Genomic DNA, 20,094 nt, shown 5'->3' on the forward strand with positions numbered 1-20,094 from the left:
AGCAAACGTACTTCCGCTTCCGTTTGCGTCTCCTGCGTCCCCGGCTCAAGGTTTTCCGCCATTTTGCATGTGGCCATAGATTTTTCTCGATACTCTTTCCTCGGGTTTTGTAAGTTGAAAGTTGGGACCAGGGAGACATATTACAGTGCTATAAACATAGTTTCTATGAGGCAACACTGAGGCGTTCTACTCCCTCTTCATCCTTTTCCAAAGCCCATGAACTCGAGTAGCCGCCCCTCCCATCATGGTGCCCTTAGTTAGTGCGGACTCGCCGCACACTCCGCCCATTGACCCGGAACTTTTGTCTGCCTAGTCGTCAGGTCCCGAGACTTGTCTTCCGCGCCTGCGCTCCAAGACGGCTCGGATGCCGGCGGTCTCTGCTTAAGAGAGAAGATGGCGCTTGACGGGCCAGAGCAGGTATGGCGGCTGCAGTGGCGGCCCGGCGGGTTACGGGGCTGTGTGAGGAGCGGGTGTGATCTGGGTGGAGAGCGGGCCGGCGTAGGAGGGTCGGGTGGGTCAGAGGTGGCTGGACCAGTCCAGGCTGGACGCTGCCTGCGACTGGATCTGCTGTGTCAGCGCCGCCCTCGGTGAGTCAGGGCAAGGCTGGAAGAGGAGACACGGTAGAAGTGGAGTGAGTGAGGGGAGCAATGGGCGCGGGAACAGCCGGCCCGCGGGTCGCAGGAGATCGGACGCCCGTCCTTCGGCTCGGTTTCGCTGGCTCCGTCGGCAGTAATGAGAACTCGGGCTTGTAGAGCGCTTGACGCAGTGCAAAGCGCTCCCGTGTATATCATATCGCCCCTCGGTCCTCCTAAAAGTCTTACGAGGTAGGCGGCGTTCCCATTTTTTTATTTTAATAATGAGAAAATGGAGGGTTCCAAGGGAGGGAGGGATTAGAACCCAGATCCCGAGCCTCCGAAGTCCAAACTTTTTTACTACGCAAAGCTGCCTGGTGTCAAGCCTAATTCAAAGTGCCCTGCAAGTGGCTTTACCCCCTCGGACGTTTAGCCTGTCGTTTAAGACTCACTCTGTGTCTTCAGATGGAGCTGGAGGAGGGGAAGGCAGGCAGCGGACTCCGCCAATATTATCTGTCCAAGATTGAAGAACTCCAGGTGAGGACAGACTCCAGCGGGATCTAGGAGAGGGATTGGGAGGGATGGCAGCTGACTTCCACAAATCTAATTCCTCTGGGAGCGCAGTGGAAGAAGCTGCTGCTGCTTCTCCTTTCTTGTTTGTTTCTTAGCTGGGTGTATAAGTCGGAAGTAAGCAATCTCTTGTTCTCAAGTCCCACCCCTTTGAGCAGGCGTCCCCAGACTTTTTACGCAGGGGGCCGGTTCACTGTCCCTCAGACCGTTGGAGGGCCGCCACATACTGTGCTCCTCTCGCTGACCACCAGTGAAAGAGGTGCCCCTTCCTGAAGTGCGGCGGGGGGCCGGATAAATGGCCTCAGGGGGCCGCATGCGGCCCACGGGCCGTAGTTTGGGGACGCCCGCCTTTGAGGGTCCTAGTGTTCACAGTTTGTTCCACATCTTCAAGAGTCAAATCTTAACAGAAAAGGTACCTCTAGCCAAAGGTCAACCCTTTTGGAAGAAGCCCGAGTGTGTTTCCTTAGACAGGGGAACACACAGGTTCAGGAGATGAGACTTAGCACGAAGAGGTTGGGTCAGGGTGAAGTGAGAATGTGAGGAAGGGCATCAATTGAGACGTCTGAACAATGCTTATTCCATGGAGGCTGAATGAAAGAAACTGGGCAACCCAGAGCTCTAGCCTAAAGCACTGAACCATAGAAAAAGGACCGTTTATGTTGTTAATCGACTGTTAATGTTGTCAGTAAGGCTTCCAGGAGTAAGGTGGTGTGGCTTCCAGTAGTAAGCCTTACTGCATAATACTTGCAGGTATGATGTTTAGTTTACCATTTTTGAATGCTTTTTCATTTGTTTTTATTTGTTCACCTCAGTAGTCCTGAAAAGAAGCAGGGCAGCTGATGCGATACCCACATGCCGTTTGGTAATAGATCCAGATTTTTAAATACGGCTTGCCTTAGCTTTACCTTGCTTTTGATTTGACAGCAGCTGGGCTTCTCACCCAAAGATCTTGCCACTAGGTGATGTTGCCTTCCTGCAAGAGCCAGCTGTAACTTTTCTCCATTAGATTCTGTTACTCCTGAACCAGTATTGGACAACATAAACAGTAGGCTGTTAGTGTTACAGTGCTATGTTACAGTGTTATATTACAGTGTTACAGTGGGCTATGAGTATTTTAACTTTGGACAAGTCCATGGATTTTCAAATTCGCCCTAACTCCAATTGACTGTTTATGTTGTCAGTAAAGCTTCCAGTGGTAAGCCTTACTGACAACATAAACAGTAGGCTGTTAATGTTAAGTGTGGTGTTATAGTGGTACAGTAGGCGTTAGTAGTTTAACTTGGGACAAGTCCATGGATTTTCAATTTCGCCGTAACCTCCTGCGTTGTTCAGGGGTCAGCAGTGATGTAAATTGGATGGGGGAAAGCCACAAGAAAGAATTTTGAATTCCAAGTGCATTTGCAGGTATTATGTTTAGTTTATCTTTTTTTTTTTTTTTTGAGCCGGAGTTCCACTCGTTAGCCAGGCTGGAGTGCAATGGCACGATCTCAGCTCACCGCAACCTCCGCCTTCTGGGTTCAAGCAATTCTCCTGCCTCAGCCTCCTGAGTAGCTGGGACTACAGGCACACACCACCACGTCCAGCTAATTTTTGTATTTTTAGTAGAGACGGGGTTTCACCATGTTGACCAGGATGGTCTCGATCTCTTCACCTTGTGATCCACCTGCCTCGGCCTCCCAAAGTGCTGGGATTGTAGGCGTGAGCCACTGTGCCCGGCCTAGTTTATCATTTTTATTCGTTCACCTCAGTAGTTCTGAAAAGTAGCAGGGCAGCTGATACTATACCCATGCCGTTTGGTAACAGATGTAGATTTTTTAAAATAGCTTGCCTTAGTTTTACCTTGCTTTTGATTTGATAGTAGCTGGGCTAGAACTCAGGCGAGTTCACCTGACGATCTTTCCACCAGGTGATGTTGCCTTCTCGTAAGAAATTCAGTGTTACATGAGCCAGCTCTAACTTTTCTCCATTAGATTCTCTTATTCCTGGACCAGTATTGGACAAGCAGCCTTCTTTGATGCCTGCCCTAGGCTCCAGAGGGGCTCATGGAGGACAGGACAGGGTCATTAGGAACACACTGGAGAATCTGAAACAACATGCAGGTGCCCTGTGCCCTTCCCTCAGCTTGTTCCGACCTGTGAGGTCTTGGCCAAGATCATACCTCCTCCTGTCTCCTGCCCTTGAGTAATGAAATTTGTCTCTTGTCCATTACAGCTGATTGTGAATGATAAGAGCCAAAACCTCCGGAGGCTGCAGGCACAGAGGAATGAACTAAATGCTAAAGGTGAGTGAAGAAAGATGTGAAGCTGCATGTGGGCAGTTGAACTCTGTCCTAACCTCCCTCCACTATCTTCACAGCAGTGCTGTTTTTTCCATTGTCATCTAGTAGTTTCACATGCATCTCTCTTTCCTGAGCCCCATTGTAACCTCTTTAAAGACAAGAATTTAGGCTGGGTGCAGTGGCTCATGCCTGTAATCCCAGCACTTTGGGAGGCTTAGGTGGGTGGATTACAAGGTCTGGAGTTCAAGACCAGCCTGGCCAGTATGGTGAAACCCCCTCTACCAAAAAAACAAAAACTAGCTGGGCATGGTGGTGTGCCCAGCTAAGGGTCTCAAAAAAACAGACACAAATTTTGACCTTTGGCCTTCCTTTAATAACTTGGTACTTAGCTCATGCATGTAGAATTGGATCCTGGGAGCTCCCAAGGAGTAGCTAGGTGATCACCATGTCTGTTTGCCATCTAGTTCGCCTATTGCGCGAGGAGCTACAGCTGCTGCAGGAGCAGGGCTCCTATGTGGGGGAAGTAGTCCGGGCCATGGATAAGAAGAAAGTGTTGGTCAAGGTAAAAGCAGCATGACCCAGGGACCAGCCCAGTCTCTGCTGCATTCCCACCCCTTTGTGTGTAGCCTCGGGAGACAGGGTTCTGTGTTCTGTCAAGGTAATTGTGGGATTCTCATAGGTCTTCCTGGGTAGGGTTAGTGATTTGGTGGCTGTCAGAAGGTCATGAGCCCTTGTTTCTTTAGGTACATCCTGAGGGCAAATTTGTTGTAGACGTGGACAAAAACATTGACATCAATGACGTGAGTGTAGCAGGTGAGGGGGTGGGGGTAGTGGGGTCAGCTCTTACTGCACCACTTCTGAAACTTGCCCCCTTCACCCAGGTGACACCCAATTGCCGGGTGGCTCTAAGAAATGACAGCTACACTCTACACAAGATCCTGCCCAATAAGGTGGACCCATTGGTATCATTGATGATGGTGGAAAAAGTGCCAGATTCAACTTATGAGATGATTGGTGGACTGGACAAACAGATCAAGGAGATCAAAGAAGTGATCGAGCTGCCTGTTAAGCATCCCGAGCTCTTCGAAGCACTGGGCATTGCTCAGCCCAAGGTGAGGAGCAGGGCTTCTCTGGGAGGGCTAAGCTGTACTTACTACCTTACTGCTCCTGTCCTAGCCAGCCTGGCTTAGGCTGGCCTTCCCCTGAAAAGAGTGGCTGGGGAAGTGTTCCTAGGGTGGTGGTTTGGATATAAGCTCCAGAATGGACATTGATTTTTTTTTTTTTTTTTTTTTTTTGGTATCCCTAACCTGTAGCTAGGGACCCAACACTCGGTAATGTTCACTGAATGAAATGAGGTGGGTAGCTTTCTGCCCTGACTCTTGCTGTGCTGTTCCCCTCTAGGGAGTGCTGCTCTATGGACCTCCAGGCACTGGGAAGACACTGTTGGCCCGGGCTGTGGCTCATCATACAGACTGTACCTTTATTCGTGTCTCTGGCTCTGAATTGGTACAGAAATTCATTGGGGAAGGTAACCATGCCTAGGAACATGAGAAGCAAGAGGTTAGGGGGTTAGGGAGGTAATAAGCTCCCTAACACCATCTTGGCCTCCACACAGGTGCAAGAATGGTGAGGGAGCTGTTTGTCATGGCACGGGAACATGCTCCATCTATCATCTTCATGGATGAAATCGACTCCATCGGCTCCTCACGGCTGGAGGGGGGTTCTGGAGGGGACAGTGAAGTGCAGCGCACAATGCTGGAGTTGCTCAACCAGCTGGATGGCTTTGAGGCCACCAAAAACATCAAGGTAAGGTGGTAGCAGCCTTGGTACAGGCCCAGGGAAGGCCTGGTGCCATGCAGGCTGAGGAAGAGCTTAGCTGACCCTACCTGCTTTCTCTGCTCAGGTTATCATGGCTACTAATAGGATTGACATCCTGGACTCTGCGCTGCTTCGCCCAGGGCGCATTGACAGAAAAATTGAATTTCCACCCCCCAATGAAGAGGTTTGTAATGGGCACTGCACAAAGTGTCTCTGGTTATGGGGCTGGGCTGTGGGGCTCAGGCCTTAAACTCACCTGTCTCCAGGCTCGGCTGGACATTCTGAAGATTCATTCTCGGAAAATGAACCTGACTCGGGGGATCAATCTGAGAAAAATTGCTGAGCTCATGCCGGGAGCATCAGGAGCTGAAGTGAAGGTAATTGAAGTACCCACCGAAAACAGGGCAGAGGCAGGAAGCTCTGGGCTTAAGGGCCACAGATGAGGGGCACAACAGTGGGGCCTCAACTTCCTTTTCCCGTTCAGGGTGTGTGCACAGAAGCTGGCATGTATGCCCTGCGGGAACGGCGAGTCCATGTTACTCAGGAGGACTTCGAGATGGCAGTAGCCAAGGTACAGGCCTCCATCTTTGTGACTGTGGTGGCTCTGGAGCAGTGGGCTAGTGTGTGCGTGTGTTCATAACTTTAAGGTTCATTCTCTCTCTACTCCTAGGTCATGCAGAAAGACAGTGAGAAAAACATGTCCATCAAGAAATTATGGAAGTGAGGGAACAGCCTTTGTGTGGATCCTCCAATAAAGCTCTGTAGGCCCAGTCCTCTAGGACTCCAGTCTGTTCATGGGGGCTGCGCTGTTCAAGGACCAGGTACCACCAATAGACAAAAGGATTTATTTGGAAATTTCCAAACCTGCCAGAAGTGGCACTCACCAAGCCCCTAGGCCCATCCTCCTCACCAAGCTCCAAGGGGTAACACCAATCCTCCCAGCCTCCCCATGCACACACCCATACCTCAGGCCATGCTAGAGAACTGGAGTATCCTCTCCACGGCCCACACCACTGGAGAGGCAGCCCTCTAGCATCCCAGGAGATGATGGCGGCCAGAGCCGCTTGCATAGATTGAGGAAAGAAAACAAGGAGGCACCAAACAGGGCTCCCTGAAAACCCCCAACTTTCCCCTGTACAAAAAAAGTGGCTCCCACATAGAAAACTTGCTCCCAAAATAGTGCAAATACCCAAAGGAAAGGAAAAAACCAGCAGCAAGGCCGGGCTTGTAGGAATGGCAAAGAACTTTGGTTTAGAAAGGCTAGGAAGAGTCTGGGCTGCACCTCCTCTTCCTGGCCCAGCTCCCCAGAGCCAGCTCTGACCCTCACCTCAGGGAGTTGTCTGTAAACATGCAAACCCAGCAGCCTTTGGTTCCAAAATTGTTACAAAGCACAGCCTCCAGCAGTCCTACTTGGGCCTGCCTGCAGGGGGCAGAGGAGGCATCTGCTGAACCCAATTAAAGCCAATGCAAAAAGAATAAGGCTTTGGGGACCAAGCAACAAGGAATCCTATCACTACATTTATAAAACTAAAGCTGCGGAGTAGAGGGTGACAGCAGACACTCCTCACCCCAATCTACATGTCTGAGGCCCCAGCAAGGACCCAGAAGGTGGTCTCCCTCCAGGGCTGGGAAGAAAGGAAGAGATCCCTGAGCAGTTAGGTCAGGCGAATTCCTAGCACCTGTTCCAGTTCCTGCCTTCGCTGCTGCACCTGGAGAAGGGAGAGACCAAGTGGCTCAGGCCTTTGCTACTCACAACCACAGGAGAGAAAACAGGGCAAAGCCTCACCTTGGCAAAGATGTGCCTGCCTACTGCTTCCTGGGCCCAGGGCTGGTGGTAGAAAGCAGCTCGTCTCTCCTCCTCAGGATTTCCAATCACATCAGTGATGATCTGCAAAGAGCCAGGAGGAAAGCCATAGCATAATCAGTCCCTACCCCTGAGCCAATCCACCCCTGGAACTGCTGTGGGTAAAAATCACCCAGAGCATTACACAGGAGTCCCCCTCGGGAAAGAGGACTGCACCTTGAGGTCTCGGCGCTGGGAACGAAGCCATTCCTGGATGAAGTCCTGGGGGTCTGTGCTAAAGCTGAGCATGAAATCCCTCTGGGTCTTCAGCTGGTTGATGGACTCAATGGTCTCATGGATCTGGGGAGGGGTACATGTGTCAGACTGTGCCCCCAAAGCTTAAACACAAAGGACTGAGCCAGAGTTGCCAGCCTACCCCCACCCTGGGCCCCAGAGGAAGCTGCGGAGGCAGAGTGCCCACCTTGACATCAAGGGAGGCGATCTCCTGCTGATTGGTGGTAGAGGCCAGAAAATTGCTCATCTGGGCCTTCAGCGGGTCGTCCACCTCCACGTCAATGTCATAACAGGCTGTCTTCTTCTGGTCATTAGGGTCCACACTGCAGGCAGCACATGGGGAGGGAAGGCACATAGCTGTCTTCATCCTGCCCACCTGGGCCAAACCTGGGGCCCATTCTCCGCGCACACACTATCAGTGAGCAGGAAACCTGCTATTCTCTTTGGCTTTAGTTCAAACCAAGGGTGAATCTGCTCTTAGCAGAGACTTCCTGTCCGCCTCCTTGCATTTACCTAATGACATGGTTGATGACAATGGGGTCCGGGTGCTGCAGCAACCCCGCCAGCTTCATGGGAATCTCAGAGAAACGGAGTCGGCCACAACTGAAGATCTGGAGGAATACCAAAGGCTCAGCGTTGCCTTGTGGGCTCAGCGGAGTGGACCATTCCAGGACCAGTGAGGGCAGCAGTCTGCAGGCTGTGGCCAAGGAGTAGCCCAGCAGGCAAGGCAAGGGCTGAGACAGCAAAGGGGCTGGCATCTGGCTAACCTGGCGGAAATAGCGGTTGCAGTTGATGTACTCCCGCTCGTGCCCGTCCTGCAGCTGGTTATGCTTGATGTAAAGCCACAGGGCCTGCATGATGGCAGCCCTTGTCTGCGTGTGCACTCCCAGCAGCCTCGCCAATCGGGGGTCCAATTTGTACTGGGGAGGCTGGAATTGGATGGAGGGGAGTCAGGATGGGTTCTTGTAAAAGCAGGAAAATCGGGCAGGGACAGAAAGGGTTTATAGCAACGAACTCCCCTCCTGAGGGGTCCCTGTGGTCCCAGAAATGACCCCAGGGCCTCTGTCACCTGATGATCCAGCATGAGCAGGAGGGTGCACTTGACATTGAGGTCTCCAGGCCGTTTTACCTGGAAGCCATCTGTCTCCTGGGTGGTAGGCATCCGGTGCCACTGGCAGGGAGAGAAGTATGGCTTACCACCAAGGGGGTGGGTGTGAACACAGGGCCTTCCAAGGGGCCTGAGGCCATTTCCCTGCCAAATTGGTATGTCAGCCTGCCTCAGTGCCCCAGGCCCACTCTTACCTCCACCAGGTGATTGTCAGGCCCATACAGCTCCTTGTCCAGCTCAATGACCAGGCTCTTAAAGAATGAAGAAAACTTCCTCTTCTGTTTGCTAGGCTGGGGATGGAAAGGGGTGTGAGAAGGTGCTGCTGAGCTCTCAAATCTCAAGCTATAAAAACCAGGAGCCCCATTTCAGCCCTGCAGCTCAGGGTACTGAGGATTCCTGGGCCCTAAAGGAAGAAATCAGGACTCTGGGCAGACTGGAGGCAGGGAAATGGCGCCCTCTTGCAGCCCACGAGAGACTTCCTCAAGACACTAGACTGCCATCTGCAGGAGCATTGTAATAATCACACAAATCAACCTCTAATAGGCTTGGAGCAGCGCCCCCTCCCTTTGGCAGGATTTCTCTGGAAGGGCCCAAGCGTCTGGCCCAGTCTTTTCTGAGACACCATCTCACTGTCCAGCCTGAAGTGCAGTGGCGTGATCATAACTCACTGAAGCTCAATCTCCTGGGCTTAAGCCATCCTCCTGCGTCAGACTTACGAGTAGCTGGGACTACAGGCATGTGCCACCACACCCAACTAATTTTTAAATTTTTTGTAGAGACGGGGTCTGGCTCTGCTGCTCAAACTAGTCTCAAACTCCTTGGTCCCAGTCCTAAACCCACACAGGCCTCCTCTCCTCCAGACACCTCCCTCCACAACTTACATCATCCAGCAGTTTTCCTTCCACTCGGAGTTCCCAGGAAGCCACCTTGTCCCCTGTTGGGGTTCCCCCAGGGGTTCCTGCAGTTCCTGCACTGTCGCCTTCTGTCTTGCTGGGACTGAATGTGTTGGAAATGTAGATCCGAAGCTTTCGCTTTTGCTAAAGAGAGAAAGGCAATCAACTGGAGGTAGACCAAGACATTGGGGCATAATACTACCCCATCTTCTCATGTGAACCATTCAACAATCAATACTGATCACCAGGAGCCAGCCTTGTCAGTCACTAGGAATCAGAAGTAATAAGTCCCAGTCTTTTTTTTTCTTTTTTTTTAAAAGACATGGTCTCAGTATCACCCAGGCGGTGTCATGATCTCAGCTCACTTGCAACTTCCGCCTCCCAGGTTTAAGCTATTCTCCTGCCTCAGCTTCCCAAGTAGTGGGACTACAGGTATGTGCCACCACGCCCAGCTAATTTATGTTTTTAGTAAAGACAGTGTTTCACCACATTGGCTAGGCTGGTCTCGAACTCCTGACCTCAGGTGATCAGCCCTCTTCGGCCTCCTAAAGTGCCAAGATAACAGGCATGAGTCACTGCATCCAGCCGAACTCACCATTTTACGGGGAAAGAGATGCATCACCAACAATGCCAGCACAGTCGGACTGGTGCTATGGTGTGACAGAGGAACACATACACAGTGACCGGGCAAATCGGCGGCCTCTGGCTCACATCTTACATGAAACCCAAACACCTGTCATGGCCCCAAAATATCCTAGTCTTCTGGAAAGCATTCATTCACCACTCAGGGGACTGTTCTAGATTATTATTAGAAAAGCCTCTCGGTTGGGTATGGTGGCTCACGCCTGTAATCCCAGCACTTTGGGAAGCCAAGGTGGGCAGATCACCTGAGGTCAGGAGTTCAAGAGCAGCCTGGCTAACATGGTGATACTAAAAATACAAAAATCAACCAGGTGTGGTGACAGATGTCTGTAATCCCAGCTACTTGGGAGGCTGAGGCAGGAAGAACTGCTTGAACCCAGGCAGCGGAGGTTGCAGTGAGTTGAGATCGTACCACTGCACTCTAACCTGGGCAAAAGAGTGAGACTCTGTCTCAAAAGAAAAAAGGAGGGCTGGGCGTGGTGGCTCACACCGTAATCCTAGCACTTTGGGAGGCCAAGGTGGGCAGATCATAAGGTCAGGAGTTTGAGACCAGCCTGGCCAATATAGTGAAACCCTGTCTCTACTAAAAATACAAAAATTAGCCGGGTGTGGTGGCATGCGCCTATAGTACCAGCTACTCGGGCAGGAGAATCACTTGAACCTGGGAGGCAGAGGTTGCAGTGAGCCGAGATCGCGCCACTGCACTCCAGGCTGGGCAACAGAATGAGACTGTCTCCAAAAAAAAAAAAATACTAGTAGTTTTCAAACTTTTGATTATGACCTATAAGATTTACATTTTCAATTATGACCCAAGGTCTGTATATTTATCTGAAACAAAAATTTCATGAAAGAATACCTTTACTACTATGGTTAGTACTATTGTCAAGTATTTTTAGATTTTCTACTGTCATACATTCATTTGAAACATACTGGTCCCAACATATTCAACTGAGTTTGTGCTTTACTAACAGGCTGCATCCTACATGTGAAAAACCCAGCTCTTGCCTGACTCACTTGGCCCCCGGAAAACAAGGGGGTGGAGGGCAAGGAAACCTGGGAAGGCTGGAGGCGGTCAGGGCCACACATACCGTCAGAGGCTTTTTAATGGCCTCCTGGATCTCCATTCGTTTGCGAGCAATGGTCTGGTCCAGCTTCCGCTCAAAAGCCAAGAGATCCATGTAGGCCTGAGACTCTGGGACAAGCTCCCGGATCTGGAGGAAGGTAGCAGGAGCTTATTAGCTCGCTTCAGCCGAAGCCTGGCTCTTTCCTCCCTTCCTCCTGCAGCCCAGGGTTGAGGGAGATGGATGCCCACCCCCAGGCGGCCACTGGGCAGGCCTCCAGGCCTCTCAACACTTACTCGCTGAGGTAGAACCTTATCTGCCATCTTCCTCCTCTTTAACCTGGGGAGGACAGAAACCCACTTAAGAGGTCAATGGTCCAAAAAAGGACACTTGCCCCCCAACATCCCTCCAGTCTCCAGGACCCTCTACCCCAGGGAAGCCAGGAGTTCCTCAGTCACCAAAGCTCTTAAGATAGAAGCAAACCCTCTGCTACCACCATAGCTGAGTTACTTAGAGTGGGAGAAGCAGGCTGCTCTTACCCCCGGCGCTGGGCAGGCATGGGGGGCTGCACCTGGGGCACAAGCAGACGTTTTCGGAATGGATCCATCATGGTAGGTGGCATGCCAGGTCGAAGTGGAGCTGCTGCACCAAATGGGGAGCCAGCAGGGGGTCCCACCTGCAACCCAGCCATGGGCATCCGGTTCCCTGGTGACATGCCAGGTCGCTGGGGGAAGTGAGCCAACGGGTGTGCATAGGTCAGGGGCAGGGCCCTCTGGGACCCATAGCCCATGCCCTCCATCCCTCTCGTCACCCAGGTTGGGCCTGCTGGAGCAGCAAGTCAGAGCCCTGCTGGAGTACCAGGAACAAAGAGGAGCGGGCGCCTGAGCACAGAGTGTAAACCACACCTGCCCCGCCCCCTGTAACTGCCTGGCAGCTGTGCCAGCGAATGAGGCCTGCCAGAACCCGGGCTGGGAGGAGGGTCCTGCCTGCAGAGGGAAGGGCCTAGGGGAGCTTTTCAGGGCCCATTGCCACCTTCCAGCCCCAGCATGCTGTGCCCTATTCCCTAGGACAAGCCTGTCCCTATTTCCTCAGATGGTCTCACCAAGCCCTGCCTACCTCTTTCCCCCATCATGAGGGAGAAGCACAGCTGGGAGGCACGGGGGCAGTGTCACTGCCAGGCAGAGGGGTAGGTGTACTATGGTATGAACAGGCCGACGGGCAGAGCCCCAATCCCTATCCTCTGTGGCCGAGGCAGAAAGGGGTCGGGTAGGCAGCAGCACCCCAGGTGAGCAGGGCTGCAACAGGATGGCTTGGAATGTGTACCAGGTGGTGCGGGTGGCCTCAGGCAGGGTACAGGGATAGTCTGGTCACCATGAAGCCCCTATCCACAGCCCAGAACTGGACCCTCCTTTCACCTCCCTACTGCCCTACTACCACCCCTATGCCAGAAGACCCCAGAAGGGAAGCTATGGCTCCTGGGTGGCCTGTGGGAAAGAGAGTGGCTGGCACCTGGACTCTGCCCATGGTCCAGGCATCACCTGACAGCCAGGACTGGCTCTGGCTCCGTGCAGCCCTGGCAATCCCAAGCTAGAAAAGGGGGCTAAGATGATACTGGGAGACAAGGATCAGAGGCCCAGGCTGAGCAGCAGGAAAGTGGGAAACAAACAGTTCCTTTAGATGCAGAAGCATTTCCCACCTGAGGCCTTGCTCGCCGACATTTCTGTGGAACCCATCTGGGAGTCACCTCCGCCCCTCCCTCCCATGGCTGCTGCCTGCAAGGCCTGTTTGGCAGCTCTGCCTCGCACACACTGTCCCTGGCAGCTTCACAGGGCTGGCCCCAGGGCCCAGATTATGCAACGAGCACAACCAGCCAACCAAGCCCAGGAGGGTGGAGACTTGTACCAAATCAAAGGACCCTCCCCCACCCCAGCAACAAGGAGATGAGATTTTTTCCCCAACCTCTTCATCTCACACCAAACCCATGTTCCCAATACAGAGGGTCAGATTCTTGACCAGATGTGGAGATGGAAAGAAACAAGACATGAGGATGGGTAGAGGAGCACGGTGGGAGGAAGTGTTTGGGAGAATAAAAAGCTCAAAGTGGGGGACTCTGGGGCTTTGGGAGCCCTGCCAAAGTCTCTCTCCATCAGGAGGAGATTAATCAGAGCTGTTGAAAGGCAAGACAGCCTCTTTTTCTGCCTTAAGGGTGGTTCTTTCTCTGGCCTGATATTACAGAAAGAAAGGAAGTGTGGCTACAGTTGTAAGCTCAGGGTGCAGCCATCCCAGACTTGAGATTTTCCTAGTGCCCGAGACAAAGACAGGGAAAATCAAAGCAGTGGGTCCTGCAGAGTGTTAGCGACAGCCCTGTGACCCCCCAAGAAGCTCCCTGCTGGGGCTTTCACAAAACCTGCAGCACCACCCATCCCTCCTGGCCAGGTACTGGGGGAACAGGAAGTCCCAAGACAAGGCCACACAGGCGGGGCCTGAAATAGGCTCCACCCAGACATCTGCCACAGACTTCCCGAGCCCAGAGCCCCCAGCTCACTCAGGGCCCCGGGGGAAGGCTGCTTACAGTTCAAGTCCCAGCTTACAGTTCAAGTCCCAGCCGAGCTTTGCCAAGCTCCATACCTGGACTTTGAGGCACCAGCAACTCCTCCCGCTTCAAAAAAAAAAAAAAAAAAAAAAAAAGTCCAGAACTCTGAGCCTCCCAAACTCCCTGCCTGCAGTAGGACCAGGTAGCCCTGGCTCAATCCCCTGAACCCCAGAAGCATACAACGCCCTCCTCTCCCTTGGCCTGGCACCAGCCCATATTCTAAGCTTAACTCTACCACCACCACCCAGGGCAGCAGGGCAGGAGGCTGGGTGTGATGCTGTGGCCGCCAGGTGAGGCATCCAGGGCTCAGGTGAGTATGCTTTGCCCTGCCCCAAATGTGGCCCTGATGCTCCTGGAGATGGCCTGAGGGCCTTGGTTGGAGAACTACTACCACCCTCCCATGAGTAAAAAGGATCTTAAATTTTTTGAACTCTCTGGAGTGAACCCAACAATCTGTGGTTTTTGTTATTTTGTTGCCCAGGCTGGAGTGCAGTGGCAGGATCACAGCTCTATGCAGCCTTGAACTCTTGGACTAAAGCAATCCTCTTGTCACAGCATCCTGAGTACCTGGGACCATAAGTGCACACCACCACACTTGGCTAAATTTTTTTTTTTTTTTTTTTTTTTTTTGAGACGGAGTTTCGCTCTTGTTAACCCAGGCTGGAGTGCAATGGCACGATCTCGGCTCACCGCAACCTCCGCCTCCTGGGTTCAGGCAATTCTCCTGCCTCAGCCTCCTGAGTAGCTGGGATTACAGGCACACGCCACCATGCCCAGCTAATTTTTTGTATTTTTTAGTAGAGACGGGGTTTCACCATGTTGACCAGGCTGGTCTCAATCTCTTGACCTCGTGATCCACCCGCCTCGGCCTCCCAAAGTGCTGGGATTACAGGCTTGAGCCACCGCGCCCGGCCTAAATTTTTTTTAAGAGGCGACGGTCTATGTTGCCTAGGCTGGTCTTGAACACCTGGTCTCAAGCAATCCTTCTGTCTGCCCCCCCACCTCCAAAGTGCTGGGATTACAGGTGTGAGCCACCACATCCAGGCCTGGAGGGTTTTTTTCTTTTTTAGGCTCCTGTTAACTGTGATCCACAGCTAGAGCCACCCTCTGGAGGGAGGGAGGTCATCGCTTCCCTTCTTTCCACAGGCTCCCCTATTTGCTCAGCTTGGGTCTCAAATCCTCGAGTTTCCAGCACATTCATGAGCCCTAACAGATAGGAATCCCTTTGTTCCCCAGATCTAAGTCCCTTCTCCTGGAAGTCATACAACTGGACTTGGAAAGAGGGCAAGCAGGATCCTCTTCAAACTCAGCCAAAGTTAGCTGGCTGATTCTCCTTCCCATCTACCTCTCCTGCCAGGAGGAAGAGGAAAGCTGGTGGGATGGGAAACCCAGATTCAGAGCCATCTCCAACTTCCCCCCAGCTAGCAGCTTAGGCCTAACCAGCCAGCCAGCTTGGCCTTGCCACAGGCCCAAGGCCACCCCCCACCAAACACTGTGGAATCCATCCTCTCAGGGGCTTTCCGAAGGGCACATTTCCTATGGCTTACATGCCAAGGAAACTGGAGCGGTTTGTCTGTTCCAGGTCCCTCCAAGGCCGAAGGCCCACAGGTGGTGCCCAGGCCAGGTCTCAGAGAGCAGGTCTGAGGGCGCCAATGACTGATGCATGGAGCCCTCAGCAACACCCTGAGCCCATGAATCCCCAGGGGGAGAGCAAGGTAGGAAAGACTGGCCCCAGCTGGAGTCTCTGGGACCAGGTCTGTCTCTGCCCATACCCAGACTCTTTGTTTTCTCTTAAGAAGGAAGAATGAGTAAGGAGGGAAAAACTCCAGTCAGTGTCCCTAAGCATTTCCTTAGAAGTGAGGCGCAGGGGGCAGGTGAGCTGTGTATATTCCACGAGGATCCCTAAGGACCTCCACCTGGAGGCCTGATTCGAAAACAGAAGAAGCCTCACGACAGATCCGGGGAGATGAGGAAAACGCCAGCGTCAAATGCTGGGGCACATAGCTTGGAATGTGGCCGAGTTAGAACCTGAATGCCAAATAGAAGCGCAGAGCCGGTGGGAAGGCAGATGGGCAGTTTCTAAGCCTCTGGGGCAACCTGAACAGCAGACTTGGGGATCGGCAGGGTCAGGCTGAGGTCCTCACACACTGAGCAGGAGCCGCTGCCTGCAAGGGCTTTTGAAGCTGCAACCTAAGCAGCTCTCAAACCCCAAAGGGCTCAGGACGGCACTCTTTGAAGCAACTCTCGCGGACTCCTCCCGCCCCACACCAGCAGGGCTCCACTCTGCATGTCCAGACTAATCAACTCCCGGACACTATGACAGCAGGCACAAAGGCCAGAAGAGAGGCGGCCTGTGACTGGGCTGGGCCTCCCTTCAGGCCTGGCCACCACCGTCTCTGGTCTAAGCTGGAGTCCTCGCCAGCGAAGGCGCCGGCCCTGCCTCGGGAGTAAAGTCTGCCGGTGCCCAAGCTGGAGCCCCCTGGCCCTAGCCTCCGCGTCCCGTGCCCGTGGGACGCCAGGCTCCTTCCTCTTCATTAGCAGCCGGGAGCCATCTCAGACACGCTAGAGCTCGGCTCGGCCAGTTCCTAACCAGAAAAAACAGGGCAGACCTGGAGTGGGACCAAGGCCGATGCAGGGTAACCACGGTTTCTCAGCGAGGGCCCTTTCCCAAACTTTCTCATCACTTCGCAGCCCTCCTATCCTAGACTTCCCACCCCACCTGCCCACAGTTCACTGGCTCCCCAAACTCCTCCATGTCCCAGACACCCGGAATCCCTGTGCGAGGAAGCCCCCAGGCCTTCCAGGTGCTTCCAGCCCTCGGCTACCGAACCCGCTTCCTTTTCCCCACTCCTCCACCGCCACTCGCCGCACCCCGAGGGTCCCGGCCCGCCCTCCACCGTTCCTCAGGCACTCCCCAGGGCCCTCGCTCGAGCCCCACTCAGCCCCCGGCCCAGGCGCCCTTGCGGCGCCGCACGCCCCCGTCCGCTCGCGTCCTCTCTGCTCACCTGGTACTGCGCCGCGGGGCCCGCGGGACCCGCGGGGCCCATGGGGCGGAAGGCGGCGGCCCCGGGGCCCCCCACGCCTCCAGCCGGCCCTGGTCCCCGAAGCACCGGTCCGGACAGCATGCCGGGTCCCGCGGAAGGAGGCGGCGCTCCTAGGGCCGCGGCCACCGCGCCGCCGCCAGGGCTCAGCGGGGGCAGCGGGAACCCGCCCGCGCCTCGGCCCGACATCGCTCCGTCCCGTCCCGCGGTGCCGCGATCCGGAATCCGGGCCCCGCGTCGAGTCCGCTCCGCGCTGTGTGCTCCGCGATCCGGGACTTGGCGATCTTAATTCCGGGTGCCGGGGTTTGTCGATCCGGGCTCCAGGATTTCCTAATCCAAGTTTGCGAGTTCCTCACAGACCCGGTTCGGGACAGATTCCGCTCCTGCCCGGGAGATTCCGGTTCCAGGATCCGCTGCGGGCCCGCCTGCCGTCCCCGGCCTCTGGAGGTTTGGCAGCCCGAGTCGAGTTACCCAGAGGCGGCTACGAACTCCCTGCCCCGCCCAACCCAGCCCAGCCCTAGTCCCCGCCCCTAACTGGTGCCCAATGCTCGAATGCCTCCTTGAATCCCGCCCCTCGCGAGACCCGCCCCCAGCGGGCACCGCCCCTAACCGCCGACCTCAGAGCCCCGCCCACACCCCTTGGCCAGCCCTTCGCCGGAGAGGCGGGAGCGGAAGCTGCGCAAGGAAGCGCCGAGTGAGTCGCGGGGTTAGAGGTCTAAGGTCACTTACGGGCTTCACAGTGAATGAGCAGTTGCTACTACTCTCTCCCGGTGTAGCACCCTCACCGAATCCCCCGGCCATGCTCCCCGAAAGTAGTTTTGTCAAGTCTCCTTTCTGCATCTTCCGCGTTAAAGACTCAACTGAGAGCCGGGAGCGCTGGCTCACGCTTGTAATCCCAGCACTTTGGGAGGCGGAGGCGGGCGGATAACCTGAGGTCACAAGTTCGAGACCAGCCTGACCAACATGGAGAAACCTTGTCTACTAAAAATACAAAATTAGCCGGGCGCGGTGGCTCAAGCCTGTAATCCCAGCACTTTGGGAGGCTGAGGCGGGTGGATCACGAGGTCAAGAGATCTAGACCATCCTGGTCAACATGGTGAAACCCTGTCTCTACTAGAAATACAAAAAATTAGCATGGTGGCGCGTGCCTATAATCCCAGCTACTCAGGAGGCTGAGGCAGGAGAATTGCCTGAACCCAGGAGGCGGAGGTTGCGGTGAGCCGAGATCGTGCCATTGCACTCCAGCCTGGGTAACAAGAGCGAAAACTCCGTCTCTAAAAATAAATAAATAAATAAATAAATAAAATACAAAATTAGCCGGGCGTGGTGGCGAGCACCTGTAATCCCAGGTACTTGGGAGGCTGAAGCAGGAGAATCGCTTGAATCCGGGAGGTGGAGGTTGCGGTGAGCGGAGATCATGCCATTGCACACTCCAGCCTGGTCGACGAGAGCAAAATTCTGTCTCAAAAAAAAAAAAAAAAAAACTCAGCTGCTCTCTGGGGCAGAACAGCAGCCAACTCGACTTCCTGTAAAAGCTCATCCTGGTGGCTCAGAACTGCCAAGGGACTTAGGCGACTCCAGACTTGACCCAGCTGGTGAACGGTCGACTTAGCCAAGACTGAGTTCTTATCGCACATTTTTAACGTGGCTCTGCCTCACTTTAAAGAAGCCGGTACTTTATTCCCCAGAAAATGCTTCTAGTCAAAAGAAATTTGGCTTATGAGGAATCTCCCTGCAGTTTTTTAAAAAAGAGGTCTTTCTCCAGTATTTACAGCACTTAATTTTCAAAAATGCAGTCTTTTCAGATACACTGTCCTGTATCAAAGTATTCAAAAATGCTTCAGCTGTGCCAGGGAGCCTACCTTCTGATGGTCTGGGTCTCCTTGCCGTGTACGGACCAGTGCTGCTTAAACTTTAATGAGCACATAAAATCACCTGAGACTCTTACTAAACATGCAGATTATGATTCTTGAGGTCTGGGGCAGGGCCCAGGACTCTGCATTTCTAACAGGCTGCCAGCTGTGCTATTGCTTCTTGGACCACCCTGTCAAGAAGCTCGGATCAATTTTTTTTTTTTTTTTTTTTACTATAATTGTTTTTTTTTTTTCAGCACCAACCAAGTAATGCTTCCTTCCTTGCATCATAGCACCCCAGATCCTTTTTATAGTATAGTTCTCCAGTGCTTTTTTGAAAATTACTTCTCATCTGTACATCCTTATATCCTGTCTCTAATGTGTATGTAACCCTGTCTCTACTAAAAGTGCAAAAATGCGCTAGGCGTGTAATTCCAGCTACATTGGAGGCTGAGGCACAAGAATCACTTGAATCTGAGAGGCAGAGATTACAACGAACAGAGATCGCACCACTGTACTCCAGCCTGGGTGACGGAGTGAGACAGTCTCAATAAAGCTGCTCTAACAGTTAAATATAACTCAGTTCCTGTTAATTCCTTGTTTAAAACCCTCCCCAGCTCCCCATTGCTCTTAGATTGAATGTCATACTCCCTCCTGTGACATTTAAGTCTCTGCAGGACCTGGCCCCTGCTTACCTCGAGTTCATTTTAAATCACTGCCTTTGGCTCTCTAAGCATCAGCTCAGATGGTCTCCTTTCAGTTTTCCAAACTGCCAAGCCCCTTCCCACCTCAAAGCCTCTCTGTTCTCTCATACCCTTACTTCCCATCAAGTGATTATCACAGTATGTCATTACTTACTTAGGTGTGTGCTGATTTACTGTCTGATGTGGCTCACCCACTAAAATATAAACTCTACAAAGGCAGGATCTTTTTCTCTCTCAATTTATCTTTTTATTTTAAGATTTTTTTTTTTTTTAGGTTTTTGCTAGGTTGCCCAGGCTGGTCTCAAACTCTTGGGCTCAAGTGATACTTCCTGAGTAGCTGAGTAGGCATGCACCACATCTGGCTACTTTTTAAAATTGAGGTGAGATTTATATAACAAAATTAACTACCTGAAATTGCACAATTCAGTGGTATATATTACATTCACAATGTTGTACAACCACCATCTCTAGTTCCAAAACACTTTCATGACCCCAGAAGAAAACTCCATCCTCGGCTGGGCATGGTGGCTCATGCCTGCAATCCAGCACTTTGGGAGGCCAAGGCGAGCAGATCACCTGAGATCAGAAGTTTGAGACCAGCCTGACCAATGTGGAGAAACCCTGTCTCTACTAAAAATACAAAATTAGCTGGGCAAGGTGGTGCATGCCCATAATCCCAGCTACTTGGGAGGCTGAGGCAGGAGAATGGCTTGAACCTGAGAAGTGGAGGTGCAGTGAGCTGAGATCACACCATTGCACTCCAGCCTGGGCAACAAGAGCGAAACTCTCCAAAAAAAAAAAAACAAAAAACTTCTTCATCCTCATAAAGCAGTTGCTCTTCATTCCTTCCTCTTCCCAACCTCTGGCACTCACCAATCTGGGTT

General features: G+C 52.9%; 2 protein-coding genes across 3 annotated transcripts; one reads left to right on the plus strand and one right to left on the minus strand.

The window, feature by feature from the left end:
• The first annotated feature begins 313 nt into the window (after window positions 1-313).
• Window positions 314-6,011, plus strand: PSMC5 (proteasome 26S subunit, ATPase 5). Of its 2 annotated transcripts, XM_039475944.2 has the most exons (13): window positions 341-417; window positions 577-824; window positions 1,038-1,109; window positions 3,354-3,423; window positions 3,885-3,982; window positions 4,164-4,220; window positions 4,302-4,532; window positions 4,822-4,948; window positions 5,036-5,226; window positions 5,324-5,422; window positions 5,505-5,615; window positions 5,723-5,809; window positions 5,909-6,011. In XM_039475944.2, exons 3-13 carry the CDS (start codon window positions 1,038-1,040, stop codon window positions 5,960-5,962), a joined length of 1,197 nt encoding a protein of 398 aa, XP_039331878.1. In that variant the 5' UTR covers window positions 341-417; window positions 577-824; the 3' UTR covers window positions 5,963-6,011. The 2 variants fall into 2 exon arrangements, with proteins under 2 accessions (XP_010328604.1, XP_039331878.1); XM_010330302.2 differs by lacking the exon at window positions 577-824 and having other exon boundaries at window positions 314-417.
• Window positions 6,012-6,067: 56 nt separating this feature from the next.
• Window positions 6,068-17,133, minus strand: SMARCD2 (SWI/SNF related BAF chromatin remodeling complex subunit D2). Its single transcript, XM_039475943.2, has 13 exons — window positions 16,618-17,133; window positions 11,559-11,743; window positions 11,316-11,358; window positions 11,047-11,169; window positions 9,305-9,460; window positions 8,618-8,713; window positions 8,385-8,486; window positions 8,083-8,244; window positions 7,829-7,926; window positions 7,503-7,638; window positions 7,259-7,381; window positions 7,025-7,126; window positions 6,068-6,947 (listed from the first exon to the last, which is right to left on the minus strand). Exons 1-13 carry the CDS (start codon window positions 16,840-16,842, stop codon window positions 6,894-6,896), a joined length of 1,605 nt encoding a protein of 534 aa, XP_039331877.1. The 5' UTR covers window positions 16,843-17,133; the 3' UTR covers window positions 6,068-6,893.
• Between the last annotated feature and the right edge of the window lie 2,961 nt (window positions 17,134-20,094).

The sequence above is a fragment of the Saimiri boliviensis genome, chromosome 17, assembly GCF_048565385.1.
Source record: "Saimiri boliviensis isolate mSaiBol1 chromosome 17, mSaiBol1.pri, whole genome shotgun sequence".
In the NCBI taxonomy this organism is placed as follows: domain Eukaryota; kingdom Metazoa; phylum Chordata; class Mammalia; order Primates; family Cebidae; genus Saimiri; species Saimiri boliviensis.